This window comes from Musa acuminata, chromosome BXJ2-9, assembly GCF_036884655.1.
Source record: "Musa acuminata AAA Group cultivar baxijiao chromosome BXJ2-9, Cavendish_Baxijiao_AAA, whole genome shotgun sequence".
Classification (NCBI taxonomy): domain Eukaryota; kingdom Viridiplantae; phylum Streptophyta; class Magnoliopsida; order Zingiberales; family Musaceae; genus Musa; species Musa acuminata.
Window position 1 is genome coordinate 3,112,695 of NC_088346.1, and position 14,882 is coordinate 3,127,576.

At 45.9% G+C, this 14,882-nt stretch overlaps 5 protein-coding genes across 6 annotated transcripts; 2 read left to right on the plus strand and 3 right to left on the minus strand.

Moving 5' to 3' along the window:
- Positions 1-150: 150 nt before the first annotated feature.
- On the plus strand, positions 151-4,301 carry LOC135622522 (protein transport protein Sec61 subunit beta-like). 2 transcript variants are annotated; one of them, XR_010491089.1, is made up of 3 exons: positions 151-301; positions 1,600-1,835; positions 3,986-4,301. XR_010491089.1 is itself a non-coding variant. In XM_065124442.1 (2 exons), the coding sequence occupies exons 1-2, from the start codon at positions 749-751 to the stop codon at positions 1,859-1,861; spliced, it is 318 nt and encodes a 105-aa protein (XP_064980514.1). In that variant the 5' UTR covers positions 317-748; the 3' UTR covers positions 1,862-2,158. The 2 variants fall into 2 exon arrangements, 1 of the variants encoding a protein (XP_064980514.1); XM_065124442.1 differs by lacking the exons at positions 151-301; positions 3,986-4,301 and adding an exon at positions 317-804 and having other exon boundaries at positions 1,600-2,158.
- LOC135622521 (uncharacterized) lies at positions 2,333-5,425 on the minus strand. Its single transcript, XM_065124441.1, has 4 exons — positions 5,185-5,425; positions 3,823-4,260; positions 3,150-3,494; positions 2,333-2,727 (listed from the first exon to the last, which is right to left on the minus strand). The coding sequence occupies exons 1-4, from the start codon at positions 5,362-5,364 to the stop codon at positions 2,452-2,454; spliced, it is 1,239 nt and encodes a 412-aa protein (XP_064980513.1). The 5' UTR covers positions 5,365-5,425; the 3' UTR covers positions 2,333-2,451.
- Positions 5,426-6,169: 744 nt separating this feature from the next.
- LOC135622525 (cationic peroxidase 1-like) lies at positions 6,170-8,592 on the minus strand. Its single transcript, XM_065124445.1, has 3 exons — positions 7,321-8,592; positions 7,041-7,235; positions 6,170-6,970 (listed from the first exon to the last, which is right to left on the minus strand). Exons 1-3 carry the CDS (start codon positions 7,519-7,521, stop codon positions 6,404-6,406), a joined length of 963 nt encoding a protein of 320 aa, XP_064980517.1. The 5' UTR covers positions 7,522-8,592; the 3' UTR covers positions 6,170-6,403.
- Positions 8,593-9,974: 1,382 nt separating this feature from the next.
- LOC135622523 (CBL-interacting serine/threonine-protein kinase 14-like) lies at positions 9,975-11,488 on the plus strand. Its single transcript, XM_065124443.1, has one exon. It carries the CDS (start codon positions 10,063-10,065, stop codon positions 11,368-11,370), a length of 1,308 nt encoding a protein of 435 aa, XP_064980515.1. The 5' UTR covers positions 9,975-10,062; the 3' UTR covers positions 11,371-11,488.
- Positions 11,489-13,220: 1,732 nt separating this feature from the next.
- On the minus strand, positions 13,221-14,455 carry LOC135622526 (expansin-A2-like). Its single transcript, XM_065124446.1, has 3 exons — positions 14,179-14,455; positions 13,800-14,112; positions 13,221-13,727 (listed from the first exon to the last, which is right to left on the minus strand). Exons 1-3 carry the CDS (start codon positions 14,324-14,326, stop codon positions 13,424-13,426), a joined length of 765 nt encoding a protein of 254 aa, XP_064980518.1. The 5' UTR covers positions 14,327-14,455; the 3' UTR covers positions 13,221-13,423.
- Positions 14,456-14,882: the final 427 nt, after the last annotated feature.

Sequence of the window (14,882 nt, forward strand, 5' to 3'; positions counted from 1 at the left end):
CATAGAATTTAAATACCAAAAAAAATTATAAAATTGATTAATAAAACTAAAAAATATATTCTCGAACCGAAATCATTTTTAAACCCTTAAAATCGAATTATCAATAAACTGATCACGCCAAGTCGATTTTGGATCAATTCGATTGGGCCACACACAAACTGGGCTCTTAGTAGCGTGGCCCGTTTCCGGCGCTCGACGGGCTCGTCGACACAAGCGCGCATCAAATTCCTCCGATCGGCTACCCCCTCGGGCGATATCCGTCTTGGAACGCCTAGCTTGTGCTTCCCTCGAGCCCACTAAGGTGCGAATTTTACCTCATCCTCATGCATTCCTTCTCGATCTTCTTCGCCGCCCCCGCTTGATTTGGATCTTTTTTCTAAACACATGGGAAATTCGACCTAGAATCCTCGATTCCACCATATGTTTGATTGGTTATTGTTTTCTGATATTGTCAATATGATTTATATTAGTGTGAACTTTAAGGAGAAGGGGATCTGCGAATTGGTCGCTGAGATCCCTAAGTTGAGGTTTCATGTGCTAGTTGTTTTCGTGTTCGCCGAGATCCGGCGCCTACTTTTATAGGAAAAATGTGATACGAGGAAAACGTATAGTCAATTGACGTTGTACGATTTGGAGTTGACAATCGCATGATCTACTGATGTTATGTTGGCGATTTTGTTGGTTCTACTAAAATAACCGAGTTAAGGAAAAGAAGAATTGGTTTAGCATCTCCTATGAGAGTATCAAAATGATCTTACATCTCCTATACAACCTGCTTGCAGATGGCAGACATCTTCTCGATAGGTAAAATTTCATTTCTGAGATGTTTTTTTTGCTGAAAATGGCATTAAGAACTGAGAAATGCAATTACCAATACACTTGATAATAATAAGAAATTTGTGGTCCATTGAGTGACTGATGTGCGGATTTTTAGATGTTTAACCTACTTGGTTGTCCTCTGAGACAATACGGAGTAGCAACATACACTTTATGTGATCATGCTCGATTTCCATTTAGAACGTAGTGTATCATGGCCTCCGTTTTTGGAGTGTATCTCTCATTGTATTCTTAGAGGAGTTTCCCACTATATACACATGATTCAGCTTATTTCTAACATTACAATCTGCAGCAAATTTGTGCTGTCATTCCCGTGCCTCTTCAAAATCCAGTTGCTTGGTCTTGTTTGTTGTCGTCTTTAATTTGAAGTGCTTGACGGTTTTGAAAGTAGCTAGCCAAGATTTGCATGTATGAAGTAATAGAATATATGTTTTTTCTAACCAACAAGAGTTATAACAAAGGTTTTCGGCGCTCTTTGGTCTCTGCGAAACCGTCTTCTTGTCCCCCTACAATTTTCTGCTTTAGTGCTCGTGCAGCATCATTTTAACTGATTTAGTATTGCTATAAATGTTCAAACTGATCATCCTTGAGTCAAGGTCTTTTAGCATAGAGTCCTCATGTTATTGCCACTCAAGTTCTGAACAGATAATTAAAGCATCACTGAGTCTGGTCATGAGCAATCCAATTTAATGAATGCACCAACAATCGTATGCACATGCAAAAGACATGATACAAAATTCCTTTTGTTTTGTTTGGGTTCAGTGAACAGTCAGTCGATATGGTTGCTGGCGGTGCGCCACCCAGAGGAAGTGCAGCAGCAGCTGCTAACATGCGCAGGCGGAGGGCAGTAGGTGGTGGTGCGGCAGCAGCGGGTGGAGGTGCCAGTACCATGCTCCAGTTCTACACTGATGTTGCCACAGGGGCCAAGATGTCTCCCAATACTGTTCTCTTCATGAGTATCGGATTTAGTGCTGTGGTTGCTCTTCTGCATGTCGTTGGTAAGCTCTATTTTGTTCCTCGCTAGAGCTTCAGGCGTGCAGCGACTCTAATCTCAGTAAAAGTGTACTTTTTCCAAGCAAGCACCTTGTGAATGTACCCCTGTTAGATCATTTATCAGATGTAGACATGATTCATTTTAGCAGTTTAGTTTAGGATTAGCAGCTATTAGCATTATGAGAATTCTAGAATGTATGTAGTTCTACATGTATGTTAGTTTTAAGAGAGATCCAACCTGCAGCTCAGTGTTTAATTTGTAACAGATAAAATGATTGAACTGCATTATGCCTGAATTAAAATGCATATTTGATCGCATTGGGTTCAACATTCTGTCATGAGATCAATCAGAATAACACATTTTAATTAGGAAACGACTGATCGATGAGTCGTTTGTCTTCGTACAAAAAACTTATACAGAAATGGCATTGCTCAGAGGCTTTATCACATGTTTTGTTACGTCAATTCTTTATAGAAAACCAAAGATCACATATGCTTGGAGTAGCATGAAGCAGCAAACTGGTTGTGTCATCTGGGCAAAAGCTTATATTACAGATCAACTACAGGACTCAGGAAAAGAGTGTCCACATGGACAACCAAAATACATGAAAACTAACTATGCTAGTATTGCCGGAAAGTAAGATTAAGGCGGCCAGGCAGCATGCCAGTTTCTTCAATGAGCCATTTCGGCGCTGTCATTGGGATGATCGACGAAACCCCATGAAATATATGCCTAGATTTTCCACCGAATATTAGTACATCACCAGACTCAAGTTCAACTTCCTGAGCTTTGTTAATATCTCGTTGATCTCCATATAAAAATTTAGCCGTGTCTCCCAGTGAAAAAGAGACCACCGGTAATCCTCTTCGGAGACTCTCTTCGCGCTCATCTCTGTCCTGCACGTTAAAAGAACATCAGCATCTTCTGAATCGATTACTAAAACATTCATGCAAAAACATTACGATTTTGTCTATATGGTGGAAACATGTGCCTGCAGTTCTTTCATAGTGTCTATGATTAGAAACATAGTTTCAATCCGGTGCCTCCATCACATTCTTGGATAAAAACAGATAGTCCATAATGCTCTGGCAAATGTTTAGATGAAAACAAATAATCCAAGTATTAACCAGTTTAAGGGAAGTCCCAGCTAAATTCCGATGAACCTCAGAAAGCTACACTCAAAAGTTAAAAACCATTTTATACAAACAATAAAAACTTAGGTGCCATATTGTGGTTTGGAAGTAATCCACAAGATGGCACGGAAATACAGCATTAGAAAAAAAATCAGTGTTTTGCAAATAGAAATGTAGGATAATACCTGATGCAGACCAAGACGACCATTGTTATCGTAGAAATTCACAATGCAGAGATCTGGTGATATCTTTGGAACTTCAGATGCAGCATTAACACCATGAGATTGTGCATTCAAAAAGTCATGAGATGACTGAATGGCTCTGTCAACCATTTCTATGAAGTCCTCTGGAATTTTGGGTGGTTCTGCACCATCTATTGATCGCTTGCTATCATACAATCTTGACTGTGGATCCCAGTTCATCCCCAAACACATCATTCGCAGATGCAGTTTGGCACCATCTCGATAACCAGGTCTGTAAAATCCACCCAAACCGACACCAAGGTCTCGACATTTTTTAACAATTTTTACCTGAAGCAAAAAAAGAGAGAACATGAACTTAATTGAGAAACCAAAGCACTCGAGCACCTACACATTATAATTGCTCCAGCTATCTTTCTGTATGATTAATTAAAAAACAAAATAAGAAGTGCATTTTCAGTTACAAATTTGATGTGTGTTATTTCCTATCTCCTAACTGCAAAATATAAAGAGAAAATTCCTTAATAACCAAGTCTGAAGTAGTTTACATGGAGAAAATTATTTTTGAGTAGTGTCACTGAATTAAAAGTAGAATATGAACAACAGACTGAACGTAGATCAATGTCAAAATATATATTCGAGTAAAGAAAACACAAGCCTGATCATCGTGATCAAGGTAATTTTTCAACAGAATCATCCCCGGCCTCAGATGTATATGCTGAGGAACAATTTTGGCTCGTTCAGCTTCTATTCTTTTTTCCCGATTTATTGCCTGAAGAGATCTCTTTAGTATCACATGACCCACATCTTTGGCCTTGCAGATATCAAAATGCTGCATCTCAGCATCACTTTGTGGACTTCTCCTAATGTTGCTGCCAATGCTCTCTGGAGATGCTCGACTGCGTTGAGCTATGACAGTATGTGGGGATTTAGCGTAGCGGAAGACGTTAGGAGACTCGTATGTTGATTCGTCAGCACTCTCTGGAGAAGCTTGACTATGTTGAGACATGACAGTATTTGGGTATTTAGCATTGCGGAAGACATTAGGGGACTTGTATACTCCATCACCCTGATACATTGATTTGCCAGCAGAAACCTACAAATCCAATCCAAAACAACAGTAAGCATTACCTCCAACTCAAATTTGCTTCATGATTATTTGTATGTCAAAAAGGATAAGGCACTCAGCCAAATTTCATAAGCAAAGAATTTAAGCAACTTAAAACAACACAAATGTAAAACAATCCTGCAGCTTGCAAATCAGCAAAAACAATTTGTGAACCAAAGGATATTTAAGCACACATGAAATGATGAACCAAAGTATGTTTAGTTCTATAGAGTCTATCAAATAGCATGCATCTTTTGTGATATATACCATTCACATCGGTCGTTGCAGTGCCTTGCAGTGTTGCTCTGTTACGACATGAGCAACCAAAATAGGAAAAGCAATACAAGTGTACATCCGGCTGCCCTAATAACAATACTTGCACTTTTCATCTCAAGAACACATAGGGTTGCTTCCATTCCTTCAAGCACAATCATCATGTAGGATTGAGTTCTGGTCCTATGATAGTACTAATGATTCTTTGCATCAATCAAAGAAGTAAAGTGTGTAGCATTATTATTACAATACGATCAGGCGCTCACAAAACGAAGTCCACTACATATTGAATCCCCGAAATCCTATGTGCTGCATTGTGTTGATGAAGGCATGCGTATCTGACCAATGATTTATAGTAGGGTGAATCAACATCGACGAGTTACAATTAGACATTGGGTTCTTCGAAACGTCGACTTCGAGGACGAAGACGGCGGCGATCATCAAAGGGATCGGTCGACACAAAAAAGGAAACGAGTGTCTATTCAAGAACCAACAAAACCCAATCAAACATATATCATCTCGACAGCAAAAGGAATCGACCAAAAGTTCGTGAAAGGGACGAAGAAAACCTAATCAAACCTGTATCATCTCATCGGTCCGTATTATCGACACAGGGATCGGTTCAAGAAGGGAACTCACGGGTTTGCGGGGATGAGGAGAAGCTCGGTTTCCGGAGAAACCCCCAGGCGTTCCCTGGCCGGACATCTTCGTCGTCTTATTGTCGCCGGAAGAGGAGAAGAAGGGGATACGCCGGCGGAGCACGGAGAACCGGGAGGAGCGCGAAGCGACGGAAGAGGTGATGAGCCAAGATCGGAGCATGGGAACATAAATCGAGAGACAGGGAATGGGGGTTCGCACGCCTACTTCGAAGTACAGATGGAGGCAGTTGGCTCTTTGGGACTCGGAGTCGAGCGCTTGATGGGTGACTTCCTCGCTGGGCCGGCAACTTCTAATGGGCTTTGCGGTTGCTTCATTTTGGGCCTCATCAAGCGTTGGGCCGTATTATGTTTCGAGATCCTAATTACAAAATTAGATCCTATTATTATTATTTTGAAGCATCACTATGAAATATTTAAAGTTTGTAAAATTATTTTTATTATTTTAAATAATTTTAATTACAATACGAGGAAAATATTTCTGTGATTTCCAACTTTTTTTCCTTTTTTTCTCAAAAGTGCATTTATTTTTTGTTTTCTCAAATGGCATCTCATTTTTCGAACAAAATATTCCTCACAACCCTAATGATACCTTTTGTCATCAGTTTTGGACTTTTTTATTTGATTCATTTACATTATCTTTCAATACCGTTATATTATTTTGATTGATGAATTAAAAGCACTATTAGTGTTTTTAAAACACCGAAGAACTATTAAAAATATGATAAATGACATCACATTGTGCATTTTTTTATCGTCCTTGCTCATAAATTATTAGGATGCCAAATTTTTAGACTCGAAGTTGATTTGATTGGGGTTATGAATTCATTTGTCTCATTTATGATATTTTAAATTATAATTTAAGATATTTTTTATTATAGTTTAATATGTTAAAATATTATTTTTGATGTAATTTGAATAAGAGACACTATTTAAAAAATAACAAAAATATAAAACAACTTTTCAAAGATAAAGAAAAAAGAGAAATATTTTTCAGTAAATCACCCAAAATATTTCATAATAATATGATGAGGCGGAGTTCAACAACAAACACTTTTTGCTCTTTTTCTTGACGAACATATCATTGGCACGATTCAACATTGCGTGCCAACATAAAAAGCGAACACCACACTCGTGCTATCGGCACGAACAAGCAGACACACGAACGCCGTGGGCGTAAGACTTCTCAAGGACTCAGCCGGTCATGCATTCGCCACCCGACAGTTCTCGCGAATCTCCCCATCGCTCCCCGTCAAAGGGCTTATGCTCCCCATCTTGATCATCGCCGCGCCGAAGTCAGCCATGAACTCGCCGGGGTTCTCGCTGTAGTGCTGCACCAGGGCGTCCGTGTCGTCGCTCCCGTCGCCCCCAAACAGCTGCTGGTCCGAATGCAGCAGCCCCTTGTTCTGCAGCAGACCTCGGTAGTAACCGGCGTCGAAGACCGCCGGGGACGTTTCGTCCAGCGGCGACAGCTCGTCGTCTCCGCCGGTCCGCGGGCATCGCGCCTGGAGGGCGGTCGCGAAGTCGCTGTCGATGGTGGAGGTCTCGTTGTAGAGCCGATCCCGGAACAGGGCGCACCGAGCGAACCCGAGGGTGTGAGCTCCGGAGAGGGCGACGAGGTCCTCGACGGCCAGGCCGTGGGACTGGAACTTCGCCAAGAGGTCTGGCAAGCCGGAGAACGGCGTGGGGATGTCGGCGTTTGCGTCGTCCTTGCTCGCCGTCGTCGCGTCTCTTCGGCCAAGTAGCACCTCGTACGAGCTTCCACCTAACTGTAACGTAACATGTCATGAACAACGAGTACATACCATGCTATGCCATGAAAGGACTGCTACAACTCACCGCTACGATCGAGTCCCTCGCGGCGACGGCCAAGATATCAGCACAAGAGACTACGTTTCCGAAGCATGCCGCGTTCACGACAGCTTTGATGTCGTCTATTACTTCGAACCCTCTCAGGGAATTGTTATTCGGTCCCGCCGTCTTCTCTCCGACGAAGGTGGCGGAATCATCCAGCAACACCGAGCCATCGCAACCCTGTCACCATCGTCATCCCCATCAGGTAATAACTTCTTCTTCTTCTTCTTCTTAATACAATATCAGAAGGAAGATGTGGTCTTACGTTTACGAAGCAGTCATGGAAGTGCAATCGGACGAGGTACGCACCCAAGCGTGGCTGGAGGGCGACGGCCGCCTCCACCACTGCTCGGATGGTGGGCAGTGCATGCGGGCACACTGCATCGTAGAAATCGGGGGTGAGCTGCCCCTGAGCCGGGAGCATGACGACGAAGAAGATGGTGAAGAACATTTGAGCAGTGGCCATGGAGTGAGCGACGCTTCAAATCGAGCACCTCCGACAAGCAAATGGTGCTCGCGTGCATATGTAGTCTGCGTGCCACCAACATCACGTTGTTTATGAACCTGCCATGTACACAAAAATCGAGGTTTCTTCTGGGATTAGTCACTCCCTGGAAACTTAGAGAAGGCTCGAAATCCAAAGGCGTATCGCATCTATGCATCCAAATGAAGGATAGGTTCTGAGAGAAACAGATCTGTTGACGACTATGAAGACATAACCCAACGACCGGAAATGACAAAACGTGGAGACTGCTCCCTTTGGACGAGAGGAATTGCTACAAAACCTGGTTAGGTGTATGAAGTAATATTATGATGATTTAGTAGGTTCAAAATGATATATTAATGCTAATAATGACCGAATCACTTGATGACACGTTTATGTTCTGCAATCTACTCTTCGTTAGCCAAATGCAACAAGCAATTAATGTTTTAGGTCATGTATATTATACATTTATTGAATGCGTTTAATAAAATATCAAGATCAGGTGAAATGTGGGAGATGAGGCCCAATGGTACGTTCATTATACGGGCCTGATAGGTCGGCCCGGCCCAATAGGTTCAACCATGTGGTTGGCCATCCATGGCGTCAAAACCAGGTGCTCCCCCAGAAACCACAGGCGATCTCCAAGTTGGCACCCTCCCGGCATGGAGCGGAGCCGCTGACGACATGATTGCACGGTGTGCATGTGCGGCCACCGACGCAGCAGTTAATAGGGAGTTCAGACGCCTTTACCGGAGCCGAGGAAGTCGACCGGCAAATAGCCGGCATGCGATCGCATGGAGGACGAACGGATGCTAACCGAACTCTTCTCCTTCAACCTTTTGCCGTCTCGTATCTGGGTGGAATATTCCACCAAGTCCGAGCACTCGATGCGACCGTGGAGGATCGGTCGCAATGTGGACCAGACTCGTCGTAGCTTTTGCCACCGTAGATTCGTCCTACAAATTCCGTTGGTCGGTCGACTGTGGGTGGCGGCACGACCCGTGCGGACAGCGACAACGCACGTGAGGAACAGCCAAGGGGAGGAGCAATCGGCCGGGCATCTTCTTCACCGCGCATGTATCCACCTACCAGAGAGAGAGAGGGGGGGGTAAGGTGGGGGAGGTTCATGGGCTGGCATCTTTACTGATAGAGACGAATGCGTATCAACCACGGCGACGTCCGTGGCCGCGTACCATAGGTGCAGCTTCAAGGAAGGAGGAAACTGGCTTTGGAGGAGCACATCGTTTTCATGCCATCCTCTCTCTTCTCCTTGCTTCTTCGAGGAAGTGATTGGGTGATCAGAATCTGTAGTTCCCAACGACTGTTCTACATTTATATATTTGGTACGAATACGACATGACAGTACAAAATGATTCCTTCTTTCTCTGACGACCTCAACCTGATAAATTACTTCTAATCGTACCTTCCCGAAAACTGAGACAGCCGCCCATGACGAACCTACGCAGAACGCTCCACCCACCGTCGGTATCACTCACTGCCGATAGGCCACAGGGAATGGTCCACCCGCCATCGGTACCGCTGCCGACAGGCCAAACCCTAAGCGGATCATGCATGAAGCGTGTCCATGACCGGTCGATGGCTGCTTCGATAGCCTCTCCGCAAGAGGTGTCGACTTCGGATGACGACCTTCGTGTCTACCTGGCGGCATGGAGGAGCACACCTTCTTTCCCATGGTCGTGTGACACATGTTACATGTTAGATGTTGGACTGACAGCAACGAAGGAGCTCGAAGCAAAACCAAGTTCGTTCTCTCATGCCAACCACTGGAATGTTCGATCTTCCACTTTAAACAGTATTAATTATAAAGTGTTCTCTATAATTAAATTATTTTTAATATTTATATTTTAAAAAAATATAAATCGATAACATAAAAATATATATATTTTAAAAAATATATAAAAATAAGATAATAAAATTAATTAATTATAATTAATTATTTTAAATATGATCAATAAATAGATTGTATATAATATGATAAGGGAGGATCCAATCCGTATCTTAGTGTAGCTCAGAAGGATAACTATGATGGTTGGAGCAAACAACCTGACCTCATATAAAGTAATTATTATTATTATGATAGTAAATCTAAGCGCAATAATCTCAAGAAGCCCAGCGAAAACAAAGCTCGAGGAAAGAAGGAAACTCCAATAATAACTCTGAGTTGTATCAAATTCTATTTGGGTTTTTGAGCCGTCCATTCCAACCTGCTACATAGGAATTCAATGGTTATTACCTCATATCATAAGACAATTTGCACTGCGAATTGCCGTCTACGGTCATTGAATTCTTTGGAGGCCGCTCAAAGTCAACTATTCCCTCACGGCAGATCCAAAGTTCTAATATAAGAGTCCTGTCACGGTGACGTCATAAGCCACTTGGCCAGGCAAATATTTTGTGTATATATCATCGAATGGACGCCCGAGAGCACCTCGCTTCCCCCTTCCCTTCCTCAGCTTCTCTGTTCGAGGAAAGGAAGACGAGAAGGCGAGGCAGCCGAGGAGCATGACCGAGTCCGGGGGCGGTGCGCCGCCGTCGCCGGCGAAGGTCATCTTCGGCAAGTACGAGATGGGCCGCCTGCTCGGCCGCGGCGCCTCCGCCAAGGTGTACCACGCCCGCCACTGCCCCTCCGGCCAAGGCGTCGCCGTCAAGGTCTTCCCCAACCCCCGTCGTCCTGCTGGTTGCTCTGCCGACGGCGACTCCTTTATCCGCGAGATCTCCGCCCTCCGCCGGCTCCGACATCCCCACATCATCCGCCTCCACGAGGTGCTGGCCTCCCGCTCCAAGGTGTACCTCGTCCTCGAGCTCGCCAAGGGCGGCGAGCTGTTCTCCCGCGTCGAGGACCGCGGTCACCTCCCGGAGGACCTCTGCCGCCGTCTGTTCCGCCAGCTCGTCTCCGCCGTCGCCTACTCCCACTCCCGCGGCGTCTTCCACCGGGACCTCAAGCCGGAGAACCTCCTCCTGGACGAGGCCGGCGACCTCAAGGTCTCGGACTTCGGGCTCGCCTCCCTCCGCTCCTCCTCCTCCTCCGAAGGCGATGACGGTGACCTCCTGCTGCACACCCAATGCGGGACGCCAGCGTACGTGGCGCCGGAGGTCCTCACGAGGAAGATGACGGGGGGGTACGACGGGGCGAAGGCGGACATGTGGTCGTGCGGGGTGATCCTCTTCGTGCTCAACGCCGGCTACCTCCCCTTCAACGACCCCAACCTCATGTCCCTCTACCGAAAGATCTACCGCGGCCACCACCGCTGCCCCCGCTGGACTTCGCCCAATCTCCGGCGCCTCATCGCCCGCCTCCTCGACCCCAACCCCGCCACCCGCATCTCCATCGACGGCATCCTGCGCGACCCCTGGTTCGCCAGGGACTTCGACGCGGACCAATGGACGGCGCTGATGCAGCCCCGCGGAGATGCCACCGATCCCTCGGGCAAGCCCCACCATCGCAGGGAGCTCAACGCCTTCGACCTCATCTCCTTCTCCCCGGGGCTCGACCTCTCGGGCCTCTTCGAGGAGGCGACCTCGGACCGGGAGCGGTTCGCGTTGACCGAGCCGGTCGACACAATCGTGGACCGGCTCGAGCGGGTGGGGAGAGGGGAGGGGTTGGCGGTGAGGAGGGAGGGCGAGAAGGGGTTTAGCGCGGTCGTTGAGGGGCAAAATGGGGAATTCCTTCTGAGGGTAGAGGTATACCGGTTGACCGGCAGCGTTGCGGTGGTGGCGGTCGAGAGGAGCGGTGGCGCTGGCGAAAGCCTGTGGACTGAGAAGTTGGGGCCCGCGTTGAGGGGCGCGGTGACCGGTGAGCGGTTAACTTAGCTTTAGAAACCCACTGTTTTATAAGTATGTGACTATTGTTTTTTTTTCTTTTTTCGGAATTAATGCTAAAGAAAATTGACGTCATCAGAAACAAATAAATCGATCACGATTCATATTCTTCTTCGGAAAGCTGGAAAAACAGAACACAGTCTACGAGTATCGTATGACACACCGAAAGCACGAATCATTTGATTCCCTTACAGGAACTGTTCGACGCTTTCGATCTATCTGTGTGGGTACGTACAGCACTCGAAGCTCAACACACACACGGCGCGACGGAGTCTTCCATGGAAGAAGTCTGCACCGTCGAAGTCTCCAACGCAACTTACGACTGTGACTTCCGTAGCAATCGATGAAGGAAGGGCAAGAGGTTGTCCACACGAGTTGGAACTCAAAAGCACAGTAATATATTAATAATATTCTCTTATTAAGTGGCACTTTCCGGAAGAACAAGACGTGCAGAAGATACAAGCAAGTCCGATGGCAGAAGCAACCACAGACTTGCACTCTTCCACTGACACAACACCGGCAAACGTTGGGAGCTGCGCTGAGGTCCGTCCAACAGGATGGTGATTTTGAGAGGAAGAAGCCGGTCGATTAAAGCCCTCCACCGATATGATTGATTTGACAGCTAGCTAATAAGCAACATCTGCAAGGGGGCTGGAAGCTCGCGGAAGAGGGGTACGTCAGAGATGAAAAGAGGAAAGTGCAGATCGAATCTATTCACCCATCGAAACAAATGATTCAATCATAAACAATGATTGAATGAGGAGTTCGAAAGAATAATTTCTCATCTGATAATTTTTACACAAAAATCGAGGAGTTATAATCATTATTACGTAAAATAATTCTTTCAAATGAATGAGCATAATTAATAAAAAGATTATGATAGTATGGGTTTCTCATCTCGAGAACCCGATAAATGAGAACAGAGAAAATTACAAAATTATATTTGAATATGTGTTTTGAGGTATTTGAGTGATGGCAACATATTCTATATTCATGGGACATAAATTCTTGGAAATTATTATAAATTATTTAAATATTATATTTTTTTGGTTTTTCTTTTGTTTATAATCTATTGCTGCTGATAATAGGACGGTAAAAGGATAAGAAGAAAAGAGAATTTTTCATTATTACAAATTGATATCATTTTGACTTTCAAATGTGATGAGTATATCTACATATCAGATAACTTTCTAATAAGCATCTAAAAATATACACTATATATTTGATGTCATTAATTGATCTCAATTTCTGGTATTAGAGTATTTCATAAAATAATATCATACTTATGATTTTTATACTTATAATTGGTGTTAGAGTCATGTTTTGAAATCAAATACGTTAAATTGTAAAAATATTTTAGATATATTTTATATTTAAATATGTTTATTAGCATCATTCATTTATGAAAAAAATATTATTTGGTTTAGATTTACGATACTTAAATAATCAATTTATAATATCGATTTATTTTTCTATCTAATCCATTATGTCGTCTATTTATGGACGATAAGAGGTTTATCATGCTTGATTAATAAAATGCTATTGACAATTTACGGTAACGATAGTATTATTGAGGGTAGCGACCTTCGGTGATCGCTAGCCTAATCACTAGCGGTGGCTGCATACACAATTAAGCACCACGGGGATTAGCAGGCTTGCGACGGTTGTTGCTGCCTGCGATGGCTAAGGCGATCACAACAGCTTCGTTGCCTGCGGCGGCTACAGTGACTACAGCAGTGTGCAGCATCAACTTGACGTCGAAGGATACCAGTGGCCCGGGCGCAAGCATGGGCACAGCAGCGCTCCCGACGACCCTAAATTCTTCTTAGTATTGCTAGATGTTTCTTAGCTTCTAAAGAACTACTGGTTCTTCATTCATCTTAATATTAAAGATAAAACCTTGTTCTACTACATGCAGAGTTTTATGTGTTTAGGCCTTAGCGGGTGCTAATTACGCTACCACGGCATTGCATGAGGCCAAAGACACCGGTTTCATGATGCCTTCTTCGACTTCCCTGACGTCGCCGAGCGTTGAGACTTCCCATCAGAACTGCCCTCCCTCGAAGGTCTGCCCGAACTGCCACCCTGCGGGCGCCACGTCGATGCTGCTGACGGTCCTGCCGTCGCTGGTGGTGACCTGAAAGGAGAGGCTCTGCCCGTCGAGGTAGCCGTTACTCTTCCAGTTCTGGCCCCAGTTGCCCGACATGGCCTGCCACCCGGTGTTCGACACCTTGATCGACACAGCGTGCACGTCCCCGGCGCCGCCCACGTTGGTGATCAGCACCAGGTTGAAGTAGGAGTGCCCGTCGATGGTGAACCGCATCCCTCCCTTCTTCACGCAAGCCACCCTGCAGGAGGATTACGTTATGCACGGCTCAGCATCACCACAGTGGACTCGGCCGCCTTGTGTCACTGCTCACCTGCGGAAGGAGACGGGGACAATGCCGGCACGGTACCGCGCGATCCGCAGGAAGGCGGGCTGGGCGAGGTCGAAGTGCGGCAGGGGAGGGTTGCACCAGCCGCCGTTGTCGTTGGCGAGGGCGTAGTTGGGAGGGCAGAAGTTGGTGGCGGTCACGACGATGGAACCGGGGAGGCACCAGCGGGGGTCGTCGGCGCACCGCAGCTCGTAGCAGGCGCCGCAAATGAGGCCGTCGTTAAAGAGCGCGGTGCTGAGCGCCGCCGTGCTCGTCCCGTAGCCCTGGCTGTAGAGGTTGCCGTACCCGCAAGCCCCGCCTGCAAACACGTACGTTCATATGTCAGTATCGGTCATTTGCGTCGTTTATGGGGGGCCAAACTCACCCATGGTGCCGGAGGCGTCGCCGCCACCGTAGAAAGTGGCGTGGGCGTTCTCCCATGCAGAGTCTGCGAAGGCCGTGGACGCGAAGACGCTAAGGGAGAAGAAGCAGAGGACGAGAGCACTGTAGAGATAGAACTTTGGGTTTGCCATCCGGTGGTATATAAGATGATTGAGAGAAGAGAAGAGGTTAGGGGGCCGTTGATCCGGGGAGATGAACGGAGCTATTTATAGTGAACACATTGCCTTCGAACCAAGTGCACCAGTCAACCCAAATCATGAGCACATGGTATCGGAGAAGCACGAGCTACCCGGCCTGGTTGAGCACCCTCTCTCTCTCTCTCTTCCTCTCTCTCTCTCTCAACTCTGAGCTCATGCATGCATGAATGCACGGTGGATTGACACGCCAGGGCGGCGAAGGCTTGGGGTTCACATGAACCATCAATCCGTTCGGTTGGCAGCCGACGTGGTTAGTTGGAGGCAGTAAATTGCTCGTGTGGTCGACGCCGCGACGTGGATCACGCCTGCCTTCCTCACCTTTTGACTACGATGAGCGAGTCTTATCTTCTACTCTCTTTCTCCAACCATACCATTGGGCTCATGATTCGACTCATGATGCCCAGCCATCATTGGTCGTTTGACGTTGCAGTCAATAATTCATAGATCCAAAATAACAATTAAACCACATGATATGCTGCAGACACTCTCG

Excerpts from the sequence above, each read along its gene's own strand:
- LOC135622522 (XM_065124442.1), top strand. The coding sequence starts at position 749 with ATGATCTTACATCTCCTATACAACCTGCTTGCAGATGGCAGACATCTT. Across the intron at positions 805-1,599 it reads GGCAGACATCTTCTCGATAG|TGAACAGTCAGTCGATATGG; the intron begins GTAAAATTTCAT and ends GTTTGGGTTCAG.
- LOC135622523 (XM_065124443.1), top strand. The coding sequence starts at position 10,063 with ATGACCGAGTCCGGGGGCGGTGCGCCGCCGTCGCCGGCGAAGGTCATC.
- LOC135622521 (XM_065124441.1), bottom strand. The coding sequence starts at position 5,364 with ATGCTCCGATCTTGGCTCATCACCTCTTCCGTCGCTTCGCGCTCCTCC. Across the intron at positions 4,261-5,184 it reads CTCCTCATCCCCGCAAACCC|GTTTCTGCTGGCAAATCAAT; the intron begins GTGAGTTCCCTT and ends TTGGATTTGTAG. Across the intron at positions 3,495-3,822 it reads ACCTTGATCACGATGATCAG|GTAAAAATTGTTAAAAAATG; the intron begins GCTTGTGTTTTC and ends TTTTTGCTTCAG.
- LOC135622525 (XM_065124445.1), bottom strand. The coding sequence starts at position 7,521 with ATGGCCACTGCTCAAATGTTCTTCACCATCTTCTTCGTCGTCATGCTC. Across the intron at positions 7,236-7,320 it reads TCCATGACTGCTTCGTAAAC|GGTTGCGATGGCTCGGTGTT; the intron begins GTAAGACCACAT and ends CGATGGTGACAG. Across the intron at positions 6,971-7,040 it reads CGAGGGACTCGATCGTAGCG|TTAGGTGGAAGCTCGTACGA; the intron begins GTGAGTTGTAGC and ends GTTACGTTACAG.
- LOC135622526 (XM_065124446.1), bottom strand. The coding sequence starts at position 14,326 with ATGGCAAACCCAAAGTTCTATCTCTACAGTGCTCTCGTCCTCTGCTTC. Across the intron at positions 14,113-14,178 it reads CGACGCCTCCGGCACCATGG|GCGGGGCTTGCGGGTACGGC; the intron begins GTGAGTTTGGCC and ends ACGTGTTTGCAG. Across the intron at positions 13,728-13,799 it reads GTCCCCGTCTCCTTCCGCAG|GGTGGCTTGCGTGAAGAAGG; the intron begins GTGAGCAGTGAC and ends ATCCTCCTGCAG.